Consider the following 14,228-nt stretch of genomic DNA (forward strand, 5'->3'; position numbering starts at 1 on the left):
ATAACAATTACTGCTATGCCCTCCGACGAACCATCAAACAGGCAAAGCATCAATACAGGACTAAGAACGAATCGTACTACACCGGGTCTGACGCTCGTCATTCACAAGGCCGCAGGGCCAGACGGATTACTAGGACGTGTACTTCGAGCATGCACTGACCAACTGGCAAGTGTCTTCACTGACATTTTCAACCTCTCCCTGCCTGAGTCTGTAATACCAACATGTTTCAAGCAGACCACCATAGTCCCTGTGCCCAAGAACACTAAGGTAACCTGCCTAAATGACTACCGACCCATGGTAGTGGGCTATGTTTGTAGCCATGAAATTCTTTGAAAGGCTGGTCATGGCTCACATCAACACCATTATCTCAGAAACCCTAGACCCACTCCAATTTGCATACCACCCCAACAGATCCACAGATGATGTGATCTCTATTGCACTCCACACTGCCCTTTCCCACCTGGACAAAAGGAACACTATTCATTGAGTACAGCTCAGCGTTCAACATCATAGTGCCCTCAAAGCTCATCACTAAGCTAAGGACCCTGGGACTAAACACCTCCCTCTGCAACTGGATCCTGGACTTCCTGACAGGGCCGCCCCCAGGTGGTAAGGGTAGGTAACAACACATCCGCCACACTGATCTTCAATACGGGGGCCCCTCAAGGGTGCGTGCTCAGCCTCCTGTACTCCCTGTTCACTCATGACTGCACGGCCATGCACGACTCCAACACCCTCATTAAGTTTGCTAATGACACAACAGTGGTAGGGCCTGATCACCGATAACGATGAGACAGCCTATAGGGAGGAGGTCAGAGACCTGACCGTGTGGTGCAAGGACAACAACCTCTCCCTCAACTTGATCAAGACAAAGTAGATGATTGTGGACTACAGGAAAAGGAGGACAGAGCATGTCCCCATTCTCATCATCAGGGCTGTAGTGGAGCAGGTTGAGAGCTTCAAGTACCTTGGCGTCCACATCACCAACAAACTAATATTGTCCAAGCACACCAAGACAGTCGTGAAGAGGGCACGACAAAAGCTATTCCCCCTCAGGAGACTGAAATGATTTGGCATGGGTCCTCAGATCCTCAAAAGGATTTACAGCTGCACCATCGAGAGGATCCTGACGGGTTGAATCACTGCCTGGTTTGGTGTCAGAGGAAGGCCCTAAAAATGGTCATCGACTCCATACACCCTAGTCATAGACTGTTCTCTCTGCTACCACATGGCAAGCAGTACCGGAGCGCCAAGTCTCGGTCCAAGAGGTTCCTAAATAGCTTCTACCCCCAAGCCATAAGACTCCTGAACAGCTAATCAAATGGCTACCCGGACTATTTGCATTCCCCCCACCCCCTCTGGAACACTGGAACACTGTTGCTACTCTCTGTTATCATCTATGCATAGTCACTTTAATAACTCTACCTACATGTACATATTACCTCAATTACCTCGACAAAGGTTCCCCACACATTGACTTTGTACCGGTAGCCCCGCTATTGAGGACTGGCCACCCCACATATGCTCTCTCTAATTCTCTCTTTCTTTCTCTCTCTCGGAGCACCTGAGCCCTAGGACCATGCCCCAGGACTACCTGACATGATGACTCCTTTGCTGTCCCCAGTCCACCTGACTGTGCTGCTGCTCCAGTTTCAACTGTTCTGCCTTATTATTATTCGACCATGCTGGTCATTTATGAACATTTGAACATCTTGGCCATGTTCTGTTATAATCTCCACCCGGCACAGCCAGAAGAGGACTGGCCACCCCACATAGCCTGGTTCCTCTCTAGGTTTCTTCCTAGGTTTTGGCCTTTCTAGGGAGTTTTTCCTAGCCACCGTGCTTCTACACCTGCATTGCTTGCTGTTTGGGGTTTTAGGCTGGGTTTCTGTACAGCACTTTGAGATATCAGCTGATGTACCAAGGGCTATATAAATACATTTGATTTGATTTGATTTATTGTTATTTACTGTTGCTCTTTAATTTGCTATTCTTATCTCTTACTTTTTTTTGTGTATTTTCTTAAGACGGCAGTATTGGTTAAAGGTTTGTAGGTTAAGCACTTCACTGTAAGGTGAACGAACACCTGTTGTATTCAGCACGTGACAAATAACATTTGATTTTATTTGATCTTCTCAGTGTCTTAGCCACACCATGATCAGAGACTCTGTCTAAATAGATTGTTCATGCTTGTTTACACCAATCAGAGTAAGTATATGAAACACAAAGGCATGAGATGGAACCTAAAAGTCTGTGTGAATTTATGATGTGTACATGTGAATGTATGGTTACTGATGTGTGTGAGAGGGTGTATTTATTTACATTATGTGAATCTGAATGGATGCATGTTAGAGATAGTGTGCGCGCACGTGTGTGTGTAAATGTGGCATTGTGTGTACTGTAGGAGCACACGTGTCTGACCATATTTGCATGTGTGTGTCTGTCTATGTGTGTTTGTGTGTGTGTGTGTTTGCATTATTATGTAGCAGTCAATGCCAGGAGGGAGCTGCATTTGGCTCTGACAGAGAGAGCGACTTAGCAGGGGGGCTCCTGCAACAGCTTGATAAGAACAGCAACAGAAAATAAGCTCTCCTCACATCTGAGCATCATCAAATGAGAATACTTCCCCCACGCAGCAAAGCCAGACTGGCAGTGCCAGGAGACTGGTGACCAGGTCATTAACATACTCCACATGCTGCAGTCAACACAGCAGAGAGAGAGACACCACAAACTGTCTGGACTCCAATAAAAAAATAAAAATAAACCATGTCCTTCTTTCAGTATGTCATGACTCATCACTCAGACTGTGTCTGTTTAAACGGTGTGATGATTCAATGTACAGTTACTACAGTAGCTTATAGGCCATCTGAGCAACCCTAAGGTCCATTGTTCTAAACCTTTGGAATGACACAGTGTCTAATGAGTGACCTCACGTCACTGAACTGTATCCCAGTTCCTCTTGGTTCTGTCTCAGGTTGGTTTTGTAACCAGAAAGTGATTAGTGATGCTACAGTTAGTTACATTTGGCTGCTGCTGGTACTGATTAAAATAGACCTGGCAAGGCAGGTCCTCTCCCTCTTGTCATTCACACATGATGTCTACAAGGCTATAGGAGAACACTGTAATACAAATCAATACGCAGCCAGGGACAGGGCTGATACCAGTAGATAACATATGGGGTGGTACAAGACATGTCTGTGACTTAAGGGAAATACAGAGAGATGGCATGAGAGATGGCATACAGTAGATAACAAATGTGATGCAGGCAATGTAGTACAAGTAGGGCAACAGTATCATTATCATACACAGACACAGACTGAAAGAGAGACAGACAGACAGACAGACAGACAGACAGACAGACAGACAGACAGACAGACAGACAGACAGACAGACAGACAGACACACACAGACAGACACACACAGACAGACAGACACAGACAGACAGACAGACAGACAGACAGACAGACAGACAGACAGACAGACAGACAGACAGACAGACAGACAGACACACAGACAGACACACAGACACACAGACAGACAGAGAGGGTGAAAGAGTGAGATAGAGAAAGCAGGGCAGAGAAAGAGAGAGCACAGTGGTGTAGTGGTGTTGTGCTCTCTCCCTCTCTTTTCCACATGGCAGACTCTGCTTGAATGAAGAGTTGAACGTGTAATGGAGGGGACATAAGTCCTTAGCTGCTCAACAAAAAAACACACGGTCACCCCCCCATGGCCAAAGTACCAGTGACTATACTGTGGGGTCAACATTTTACCCTTACCCTTCTTTCCTCTGACCCAAACTCACAGACATGATACAGTTAAATAAAGGTTCAAATGAAAAATAAATAAAATAAAAAATACATACTTGTCATTTGATGCTTCACCCAACAATACCAAACAGAGTTTGTCTAACAAGGAAGTCAAAAAGAAACGTTACAGTAGTTTTGGAGTCTTACTTTTGACGGTGAGGTACATGGACTTGCTAACGTCAGCTCCCACATCGTTGCTGACCTTACACAGGTAGTAGCCGCTGTCCTCCTCTAGCACGTGTTTGATTAGCAGAGAGCCATTGACCAGCAGCTGGATACGGGAGCCAGAGTTCAGGGCGATGGGCTGGAACTGGGGAACCCCGTTACCTGGGGTGGAGACAAGGAGGGACGGGGACATGAGTCATGGATGATACACATTTCAAATGCATTTAGCACCTTTCAAAAATCACCATCATAAACACTTTGAATGTAGAAGTCTACAATATCCTCTAATCCTTAATCGGAACCATTGTATTTATGGCATAAGCAAAGTAAGCTTAAGAGCACATGGGGATGGTGTTCTACAATTTCCCCTAACTAATTTAAACCCAAAGCTACTACTGTTTTTGTTTTTAAAGCTCATGTTTTGGGTGCAGACTATTGACAGATGCGCATCCTTATTCAACTTGTACAGTGTGTAACGCTTCAGTGACAAAGCTTTAGGGATTTAAGGACAGTAAACATGCATCTTAACGCTGCCCCTAAACCTCAGCAGCTGCTGTGGAGAATGTAGCCACTAAAAGTGGGTAATCATGAAAGATATGGTGCCCATGTTCAACACCAGAGCAGATTGTAAAGGAAGAAAACAACAAGACTGCAATGAGGCCTTGAAACAAGGAATCAGCCAATGAAATGCTGTGCAGTTTCCTTTACACAGCAACGTACTTTTCTTTTCCTTTGTTTTTACATGTGAGGATTTATTTATCCACGGACTCTCAGGATTTGATGCCTGTAAGCTATGATTGGTATTTTTCATGTGAACAACACTGAACTTGTAGGCATGTACATTTACAAATCTACACATCAAAGACGGAAAAATGTATTGTACATATATTTTTGGGTAAATACAACCTAATCCCCAAAGCATTGATTTTGTCTTGGTGAAACACAAAGATTAGTATTAGTATGTACATGCTTTTGTAGGTCAAATAGTATTCAAAGATCTCTGGTGATGAGGTACACTTCAGCATACCAGCATACAGCATTATACTTTCCACATATCAGGGAACAAGTATATTTTCTATAATCCTCCATGTTTCCGTTGGAGGTAATGTTGGACAGTCTCATTCAAAAAGGTCAAAATGACTTAGTGTAGTGTAGGAAATGCTGAAAATGTTCAGGTCAATGAGCTGCCTGGGAATGGAAACCCACTCAGAGCTGTAAGTGGTCTACCTATGTTACAGTAATAGCAACACATCCAGGCTCGCTCATAGAGTATTAAACATATGTCTGAACTGGGCCAGATATCAGCATGCGCTAAAGTTAGAGTGTAAAGATAAGGACATTTAGTGAGCTGTGGGTTTTGGTCCTTAATTAAACATGCAGTCAAGTGCTTCTGGTTAGCGAGGGGTCAAGTGGCAGTACTATTCCCACTCTGCTGCCTTGTAAACGAGAAGAGAGAGAGATAGAGAGAGAGACAGAAAGTGAAAGAGAGAGAAAGAAAGAGAGAGACACACAGAGAGAGAAACCAAGGGTGACAGAGAGAGACAGAGAGAGAGAGAGACAGAGACAGAGAGAGAGACAGAGAGACAGAGAAAGTGCTCTTGGATCATGGATTTTGCATATCCAGAGAGAGCTAGCAGTTATGATAATACCAGCTGACCTTTCCTTATTCACTTTTCTATCTCTCTGTTGCTCTGCTCTGCTAACACCTGACTGGGAGAATAAAAAGCATCTCCAGTGCCATAATATACAGCAACACAGACACTTGCACTTATAAATTAGAGGTACATCTCAGATAAAGGCGCCGGCCAAGTCTTCTCTCGCCATCGCCGTGGCGAAGGATCAAGGTTCTGTCAGGCGTTATTAATCAGACAGGGCGTCTAAGATATTCAGGAGCGTCTCTCTCACATCAAACCCAATCTCCTCTCGGTCCCAGGGAGCCCAAGTCAAAAACAAATCCCATCAAAGCCTGGCTGCTGAGTCTGGCCCTGACCCACACCTTTGATGCCCCTCACACTGCCCCCACACGCCACACAATTGGTTGGATTAGTTGTCGTCTCTCCATTGGGGGAAGATTTCACCCGTGTTATGGACGGAGCAGCAAACACCTGGGTACCATCTTCAGCTATCCTGGTCAAGTGCTGTGCCACTTTATTCACCTGCTCTCTCCCACCTCACTGGTAGCTCCCCCACCAAACAACCCACAGTGGCTTCACATCTGTGACTTGTGAGAGTGTGTGTGTACACCTGCGACCTGCGACCTGTGAGAGTGTGTGTGTACACCTGCAGTTGTTGAACCACATCATACATGGGCTGTGGATGAAACCATATGTGTTCAATTACAACTACAGTTACTCTATCCAAAACAGCTGCTGTTACATCCCTAAACAATGTCCTTTAATACGTTTGTATAACCATTGAATTAATGCTACCGACAGTCTTCTGATGCTTGATTTACGTATCTGTTTACCTTTGGAGTGTTTCCATATGAGGGTGGGGCGTGGATAACCCTCAGCAGAGCAGTTGAGGGTCACAGTTTTGCCATAGATCCCATCCTGGTCTGTGGGCTGCACCACAAACTGGGGAGGAACTGGAGGAGCAGAGGGAACCACACACAGACTGACTTACTAGTACTTCTGAGATAGAAAGATAGTATGAGAGATAGATTAAGATTGACAAAAAAGAGTGCAGTGGAGAGAAATATACAGTATAAAGACAGATGCGAAGCAACGGAGAGAGGAGCAGAGAAACAAACAGAAACAGAGAGAGAAAGAAAGACAGTAAGAGTCAGGGAGTGAGAGGAGGGAGCCTAAGAGAGATACATCTAGAAGCAGTGACGGACACAGAGGAATAACGTGCTAGCCTCCTCTCACCCCTGACAATGAGCTGACTCTGGTGCTCAACGGCTGCAGCCTCGTTGCGCGCAATGCAGGTGTAGTTTCCGTTGTGGTCTGGGGACAGGTTGGAGATCCGCAGTGAGCTGGTGAACTCTATGTTGTCAATGGTGACCCCCAGACTGGCAGGGATTGGCCGCCCGTCCTTCTGCCATGTGATGTCCAGGGGCTGGTCACCTGACATTACCACGCAGGGGATGAAGACACGCTGGCCAATGGAGAACCGCTGGAATGCAAAGGGCTGGATGTACGGTGGAACTGGAGGGGAAGAGGGGGAGAGATGACCATAACCACATTAGGCTGAGAGACAATACACTATACCAGTCCAATCTCCTGTGTGTCATACTTCAATCTTCTATCAATCCCTTTGGTCCTTGGAAATCGTTGTTTAGACTCTAAACTCAAAAGGACTGAGAGTGAATCATCACATAATTCCACCTTAGTCATTCCTCCTGTCTAGCCGAACATTCTGTACTCTGAGTCAGAGCAAACAGTACCAAGCACAGGTGTACTATTCCAGAAACAGTTGAAGGGGTGATTCTGTATTTTGGCGATTCATGCCATGTCTGTCTAGAAAGAGAAGATTAAAGAAAACCTAACGATCCTCAAGTAGGGAAAAACCACCATGTTAAACAAATGATTGGAGAATCAGGCCTCATGCTAGACTAGATAATGACCTAGATGTGAGATCCTCCTCAGTAAGTCCACTGTTGCACCTTCTCAGGGGACTCTCCAGCCATCTCGCAAGTCAGCCGTATTTGAGGATCAACAAGTTAAAATGACATTAAAATAAGCAGCACTTCAGCACTGATTTAATTCACAACAAAGTAGGGATAATGGACTCCTGGGATCTCACCAGCCGCTTTCAGAATTTGAAACATGAGCAGAGCAAATTAACTAAGGTACTTGTAGCGGGGAAGTGTTGCTTTATATCATGTGGTCACCCTTTTCCCCCGCACCCCCAGGCTCATCTTATGGAAATGTCTTAAGTTAAGCAGTGGCTGCATCCTTCATGACATGGATATGAGGCGTGGGGAATCACTTGTTAACGTTACCATTACGTATTCTTGGGCCTCTGGTAATCAAGCTCAATCGCTACAGTACGTGCAGTCATACTAATGACCCTAGCTTAGTCTCACATCCCATAGCAGTGCAGTCGTAGCAGTGGTGAATGTGTTACTGTAGCTTATGTTACACAATGTGATGTGAAGGCCAATGGGAGTATGGTCATTGCGAGGTCACTTCCTATCTCTGCCTACAGCTTTGCCATGTTCTACTGTCTACACTCTCATACCTCTTAGAATGCTTATGTATCACATGGAGATGTGTGAAACTTACTCCTCAGCCTGCAGTGTCCTCACTTGCGCCAATGAATAGCTAGCTTTTCATGTGGTGCCGACTGGTAAGAAACTTCAGGAGGGTGGTCGTGTGTGCTAGCATGGCAGAGGTCAGGAGTTTGCGCCAGGTGTGGGCCAAATCAAGAGGCAGAGGAACTCGCTAAGCAAGCAGGGTGACGTCCTTTACCTTTATCCTTTACTAGTGTGGTATGCTAGTGTGTTTACTGTGTACTGTCACAGTGCATGAGTCAGGGAGACGGGCTCTTCCTACCTTTGACACTAAGATGGACGCTCTGATTGGTCTCTTGGTGAGGTTTGACCAATACCCTGCAATTGTACTCTCCCTGGTCCAGCTCCTGCACGTTAGACAGCTTCAGAGTGCCGTTGTTCTCAAAAGCCCTCTGCCTGTGGTTGAAGGGGAGCAGGTGGGAGTTCTTATACCACTTGATGGAATAATACGGGTAGCCAATAACGCGACAGTGGACGTACGCGTCCCGCCCTGCGATGGCCGTGATGTTTTTCATTGGACGGATGCTGGCAGCCCCTAAAAATACAGAGAGGGAGAGAGAGCTCTCTATAAACACATTTATGGGTGAGGGGATTGTGACATGACAGTCAGCAACATCAAGCCGTATGTATTGACAGCACACCCAAATGTGTTAGTTTTTACCACAGGACCTCATGGTAGACTCTGAAGAGAGGGCTGTGAAATCAGGACCATATTAGACAAGGACAAGGTAGGGTTGGCTGACAGCTGAAAGACAGAACACTTTAGTGGACAATATTCACTGTATGAGTAAACTGAATTACAAATCCAAGAGCCACTTGAAACTAATTGTCTTGTCTGAATAAATAATCTATACATTCAGCCACAACATAATAAGTAAAAACTAACTAAGGAAACAAGAGAGCGAGAACTATATTCCCTTTTTCAGTCTAAAGATAAAACCACCACCAGCCTAGAAACAAAGTTAACCTATGTGACGCTCAACAGTTACACCACACTGGACTGAAAACCTGCCTGTCAGTAAGGCCTACAAAGAAAATAATAATAAATTGGTCAACTGTGTTCAAACATCTACACATGGAACAGCAGTGCAAATCAGCTGACGGGAATCATCTCAGCAACAGTGATCTGTGTAGAGGATCAGATTACTATTAAAGACAAGAAGAGAGGTATTATGTTCAACAAATAAGACACAGTCAATAGAACAGACATGTTATGGATGGATCATACACACAATACACACAAACCGACACTAACAAAACATGGGTGGTTGTGACCTGGCATTGTTATTGACAGTATGAGGTACTGACATGCCAACAGGCCAACCAGATATGGGTGACTACAAGCAGACCTGGAGTATCACAATCACACTAAGAGCATAGAGGGACGATGTGATGAGAGATTCACACAGGGATACAAAATAAAAAAAACACTGAAAGAAATTAGGGGAAACTAAACAATGGAGTCCAAAAGCTGCAACTGAGGAATAAAGGGAGCAAAGAGAAAGAAAGAAAGACAAAAAAAATCTGAAAATGAGTAAAAAGTAAAAAGGTTAGGAATCTGTAGGCACTTTACAAAGGAGGGAGAATACCACAAAAACCTAAAAGAAACAGGCATTGAATTTGGAAACCAAACAAACATGAGTTAGGTGTATGTTCTTGTTGTTTTGGAGGAGCTGATCTGACAAGCACCTCTTACGTTTATTCGAGCCTGGTGGTAGACCGCCCCGGCCGAGTTCCTGCAGGTGCAGCGATACACCCCTCCGTCCACCTCCTTAGTGTGAGTGATGTTCAGCTGGCTGACCACGTGGCCCTCGTTGGTCTCGTAGTGGCCGGGGTGGTGGTGGTTGTCCTTGATGACCGGGTCATCGTCCAGGTTCCAGGTGCAGGAGGGAGGGGGAGTGCCTTTGACGTTACACACCAGGAAGACCGGTTCGTTGGGGTTGACCACCTTCTCACTGAAGGAGGACAGAATCTTCGGAGTGCCGTCTGAAAGGGGAGAGAAAGGGAGACCATGAATAATGGTTAATAAGACTGAACAAAAGCAGCAATAGAATATCTATCATCTGTCACTCAAACCTGTACACCTACCTTTTTTCTTTGTCTGCCATTATTGGGGGCAGTCTTGGCCAAATAAAAAACAGCTTTATTTTAGAGTGGCCTGCTGTTGCTATCTGCTAACCCTGGTATGTTCTACATCATTATAGATGATCAATATCCTCCTTATACAGTTCTGTGGCCACGCGAGACAGTTGCCCAAGCAACCAGGCTCAGGTAAGCAGTTTAAAGCTGACTGGGATAGTAGCCCTAATGACACTGGCTGCTCTGCAGCAGCACAACACAATGCATTAACACAGGCCCTGCATCGATCCAGGGCCAAAATCCCTTTGTGCTAAGTCACCGCTGGTGCTACTAAACATACATGGAGACAAAACATATACACAACCAGGGGTGAAACATTCACTGGGTACAAGGGGGACATGTCCCCCCACATTCTGAAATTGCATTTTTGTCCCCCCCAGTTTTATCATTGGAATGTGAGGCAATGGTGTACTTTAGGACTATGCAGACACCTCAGAGTGGTCAGGTAGGCTGTGTTTATCTGACTGGATAAAAAAATGGAACAATAATTATGTCCCCCCCACTTCTTTTTTTTGTGTTTTTTGTTGTTGAAATTTTTACCCATTTTTCTCCCCAATTTCATGGTATCCATTTGTTTAGTAGCTACTATCTTGTCTCATCGCTACAACTCCCGTACAGGCTTGGGAGAGACGAAGGTTGAAAGTCATGCGTCCTCCGATACACAACCCAACCAAGCCGCACAGCTTCTTAACACAGCGCCATCCAACCCGGAATCCAGCCGCACCAATGTGTCGGAGGAAACACCATGCACCTGGCAACCTTGGTTGGCGCGCACAGCGCCCAGCCCACCACAGGAGTCGCTGGTGCGCGATGAGACAAGGATTTCCATACCAGCCAAACCCTCCCTAACCCGGACGACGCTAGGCCAATTCTGCGTCGCCCCACGGACCTCCCGGTCGCGGCCGGTTACGACAGAGCCTGGGCGCGAACCCAGAGTCTCTGGTGGCACAGCTGGCGCTGCAGTACAGCGCCCTTCACCACTGCGCCACCCGGGAGGCCTCCCCCCAATTCTAACACAAAAGTTGCGCCCCTGCATACAACATAAAACCGTGAACGCTCATGCTACAGTCAACTGCCAAGAGGTACAGTACACATGGAAAAAAAACACATGGTAATATATTCTAACCACTGTCTTGTTACAACATCATAAATATATCCAATAACTGTCATAGCAACATTGATCTTTATAAGAAACCACTACTGTATCTCACCCTCCAAGATGACCGGAACAAAATCCTGAGCGGACATTTTGTTCTTCCTGGCGAAACATTGGTAGGCCCCTCCGTCGCTCTTGGCCATGCCCTCCATGATCAGGTTCTCCCTGCTGATGCCTGTGATCCGCACGTTGTTGCCGGGGTAGATGATCTCTCCGTTACGGTACCACGACAGCTCGTACTCATCCGAGCCACTGACACTGCAATGCAAGGACACCTTACTCCCCACGCTGCCCTTCACCTTTCGTGGGCTGACCACTGCCTTCAGGGGCTCTGGACACCAGAGAAAACACAGAACACACATCAAAAACCACAAACCAAACTGGAGGCCTATGACATTGTTATACCGTGAAATAAATATTTTGTTGTGTGAACATGATCAAACAAATAGGTAAACAAAGTGACAGGGCTATAGCAGCTAACGCAGAGACATCATGGTACCCAGGCTGGGATAGCTCCTGATGTGTGAGTGTGATGTGGTGTTTGGACTCACGTTTGACAAGCAGCCGGCCAACCACCTCAGCGTTGCCATAGCTGTTCCACACCTCACACACGTAGGTGCCAGAGTCGGTGGGCTGGGCGCTCTCTATCAGCAAGCCTGTGACACTCTGGTGGAAACGTGTGTCGGGCTCCAGGGGGCTGTTGTCCTTCAGCCAGCGGTACTTGGGCATGGGATGGCCCGACGCCTTACAGGGCAGCTCTACCCGATGGGACGCCATGACCTCCCGACGGTCAAAGCCATCCAGAATCCCCGGCTCTGAGTTAGTGGGATCTTGTGAGAGATAATAGAGAGAATATGTTATGATAAGAATAGAGTTCACTATTAGAAGAGATAGTGTTACGATAGCATTCACTGTGTTGTGGACATTGCAATATATGAAGATGCAGAAGTTTCTGATGTATTACTGCACCATTGTGTACTGTACAGAAATCTAGATGTTTCTGGAGTACCGTTATTTAAGGTATTTAGGGCACCATAGACTGACCTGACACAAAAAGTCGGGCGCTGTTGCTTTGCCTGGTCTCGCCCGTGTAGCGATGCCGTGTGGTGCAGCGGTAGTTATACAATCCATCCTCATTCTGGACGTCCAGAATATACAAGGCTCCTGTGGTTGTGATGAGAAATCTAGGTCCTAGAAGAGAAAAAGAGAGAGGAGGGGTTATTCACATAAAAAAATACAGGAGGTCGTCTGGCCAATCAGCTCAATAGGAAACTATCCATCCAGTTAGAAGATACACCTGGTCCTGCATAATGCATAAAATGCTCAGTCTACACACAATACACCATAATGACAAAGCGAAAACAGGTTTAAAGAAATTTTTCCAAATGTATTAAAAATAAAAACAGAAATACCTTATTTACATATGTATTCAGACCCTTTGCTATGAGATCAGGTGCATGCTGTTTCCACTGATCATCCTTGAGATGTTTCTACAACTTGATTGGAGTCCACCTGTGGTAAATTCAACTGATTGGACATGATTTGGAAAGGCACACACCTGTCCATATAAGTCTCTGACTGCATGTCAGAGCAAAAACCAAGCCATGAGGTCGAAGGAATTGTCCATAGAGATCCAAGACAGGATTGTGTCGAGGCACAGATCAAGGGAAGGGTACCAAACAATGCAGCATTGAATGTCCCCAAGAACACAGGGGCCTCCATCATTCTTAAATGGAAGAAGTTCGGAAACACCAAGACTCTTCCTAGAGGTGGCCACCCAGCCAAACTGAGCAATCGGGGGAGAAGGGCATTGGTCAGGGAGGTGACCAAGAACCCAATGGTCACTCTGAAAGAGCTCTTGACTTCCTCTATGACAGGGCTGTCCAATCCTATTCCTGGAGAGCTACAGTCCTGTAGGTTTTCACTCCATCCCTCATCTAGCACACCTGATTGTAATAATTAATTATTATGATGAAACCAAGATTTAACTCTTTGGCCTGAATGCCAAGCGTCACATCTGGAGGAAACATGGAACCATCCCTACTGTGAAGTATGGTGGTGGCAGCATCATGGTAAGGGAATGTTTTTCAGCGGCAGGGACTGGGAGACTAGTCAGGATTGAGGGAGCGAAGTACAGAGAGATCCTTGATGAAAACATGCTCTAGAGGTTCACCTTCAAATAGGACAATGACCCTAAGCAAAGATCCAAGACAACGCAGGAGTGGCTTCGGGACAAGTCTCTGAATTTCCTTGAGTTGCCTAGCCAGAGCCCGGACTTAAACATGATCGAACATCTCTGGAGAGACCTGAAAATATCTGTACAGCGACGCTCCCCATCCAACCTGACAAAGCTTGAGAGGATGTGTAAAGAATGGGAGAATGCCATGAAGGCGTCGCTCTCTGATCAAACATGGTGTTCTATAGGATATACTACACCCCTTATGATATAGTGAAGTCTGGTTACGTTCTAGGAACTCTGACGAATACAAACGGACGTGATTTGACTGGTTGAAACAACGTTTAGGGTCAGATTTTCACAGATTCCTGTCTTTGCAAATAGAACAAGTGGAAATACAAAATCGATTGTTCATACTATATGGACCTTTTTGGATATGAAAAAGGATTTTGTCTAACAAAACGACACTTCATGTTATCTCTGGGACCATTTGGATGATAAATCAGAGCAAGATTTCAGAATGTAAGTACACATTTCACCTTCAGAGGG

At 45.7% G+C, this 14,228-nt stretch overlaps 1 protein-coding gene across 1 annotated transcript in view; it reads right to left on the reverse strand.

The window, feature by feature from the left end:
- The window catches only part of LOC115136687 (cell adhesion molecule DSCAM-like), a 139,935-nt gene that overhangs the window by 25,668 nt on the left and 100,039 nt on the right, over positions 1–14,228 (reverse strand). The window contains exons 4-11 of the mRNA XM_029672354.2: positions 12,548–12,694; positions 12,055–12,333; positions 11,559–11,834; positions 9,898–10,194; positions 8,471–8,743; positions 6,842–7,120; positions 6,439–6,558; positions 3,954–4,133 (exon numbers count right to left, since the gene is read on the reverse strand). Coding sequence (XP_029528214.2) covers positions 3,954–4,133; positions 6,439–6,558; positions 6,842–7,120; positions 8,471–8,743; positions 9,898–10,194; positions 11,559–11,834; positions 12,055–12,333; positions 12,548–12,694 — 1,851 coding nt within the window. The remainder of the gene's footprint in view (positions 1–3,953; positions 4,134–6,438; positions 6,559–6,841; positions 7,121–8,470; positions 8,744–9,897; positions 10,195–11,558; positions 11,835–12,054; positions 12,334–12,547; positions 12,695–14,228) is intronic.

Source organism: Oncorhynchus nerka, linkage group LG11 (assembly GCF_034236695.1).
Source record: "Oncorhynchus nerka isolate Pitt River linkage group LG11, Oner_Uvic_2.0, whole genome shotgun sequence".
Classification (NCBI taxonomy): domain Eukaryota; kingdom Metazoa; phylum Chordata; class Actinopteri; order Salmoniformes; family Salmonidae; genus Oncorhynchus; species Oncorhynchus nerka.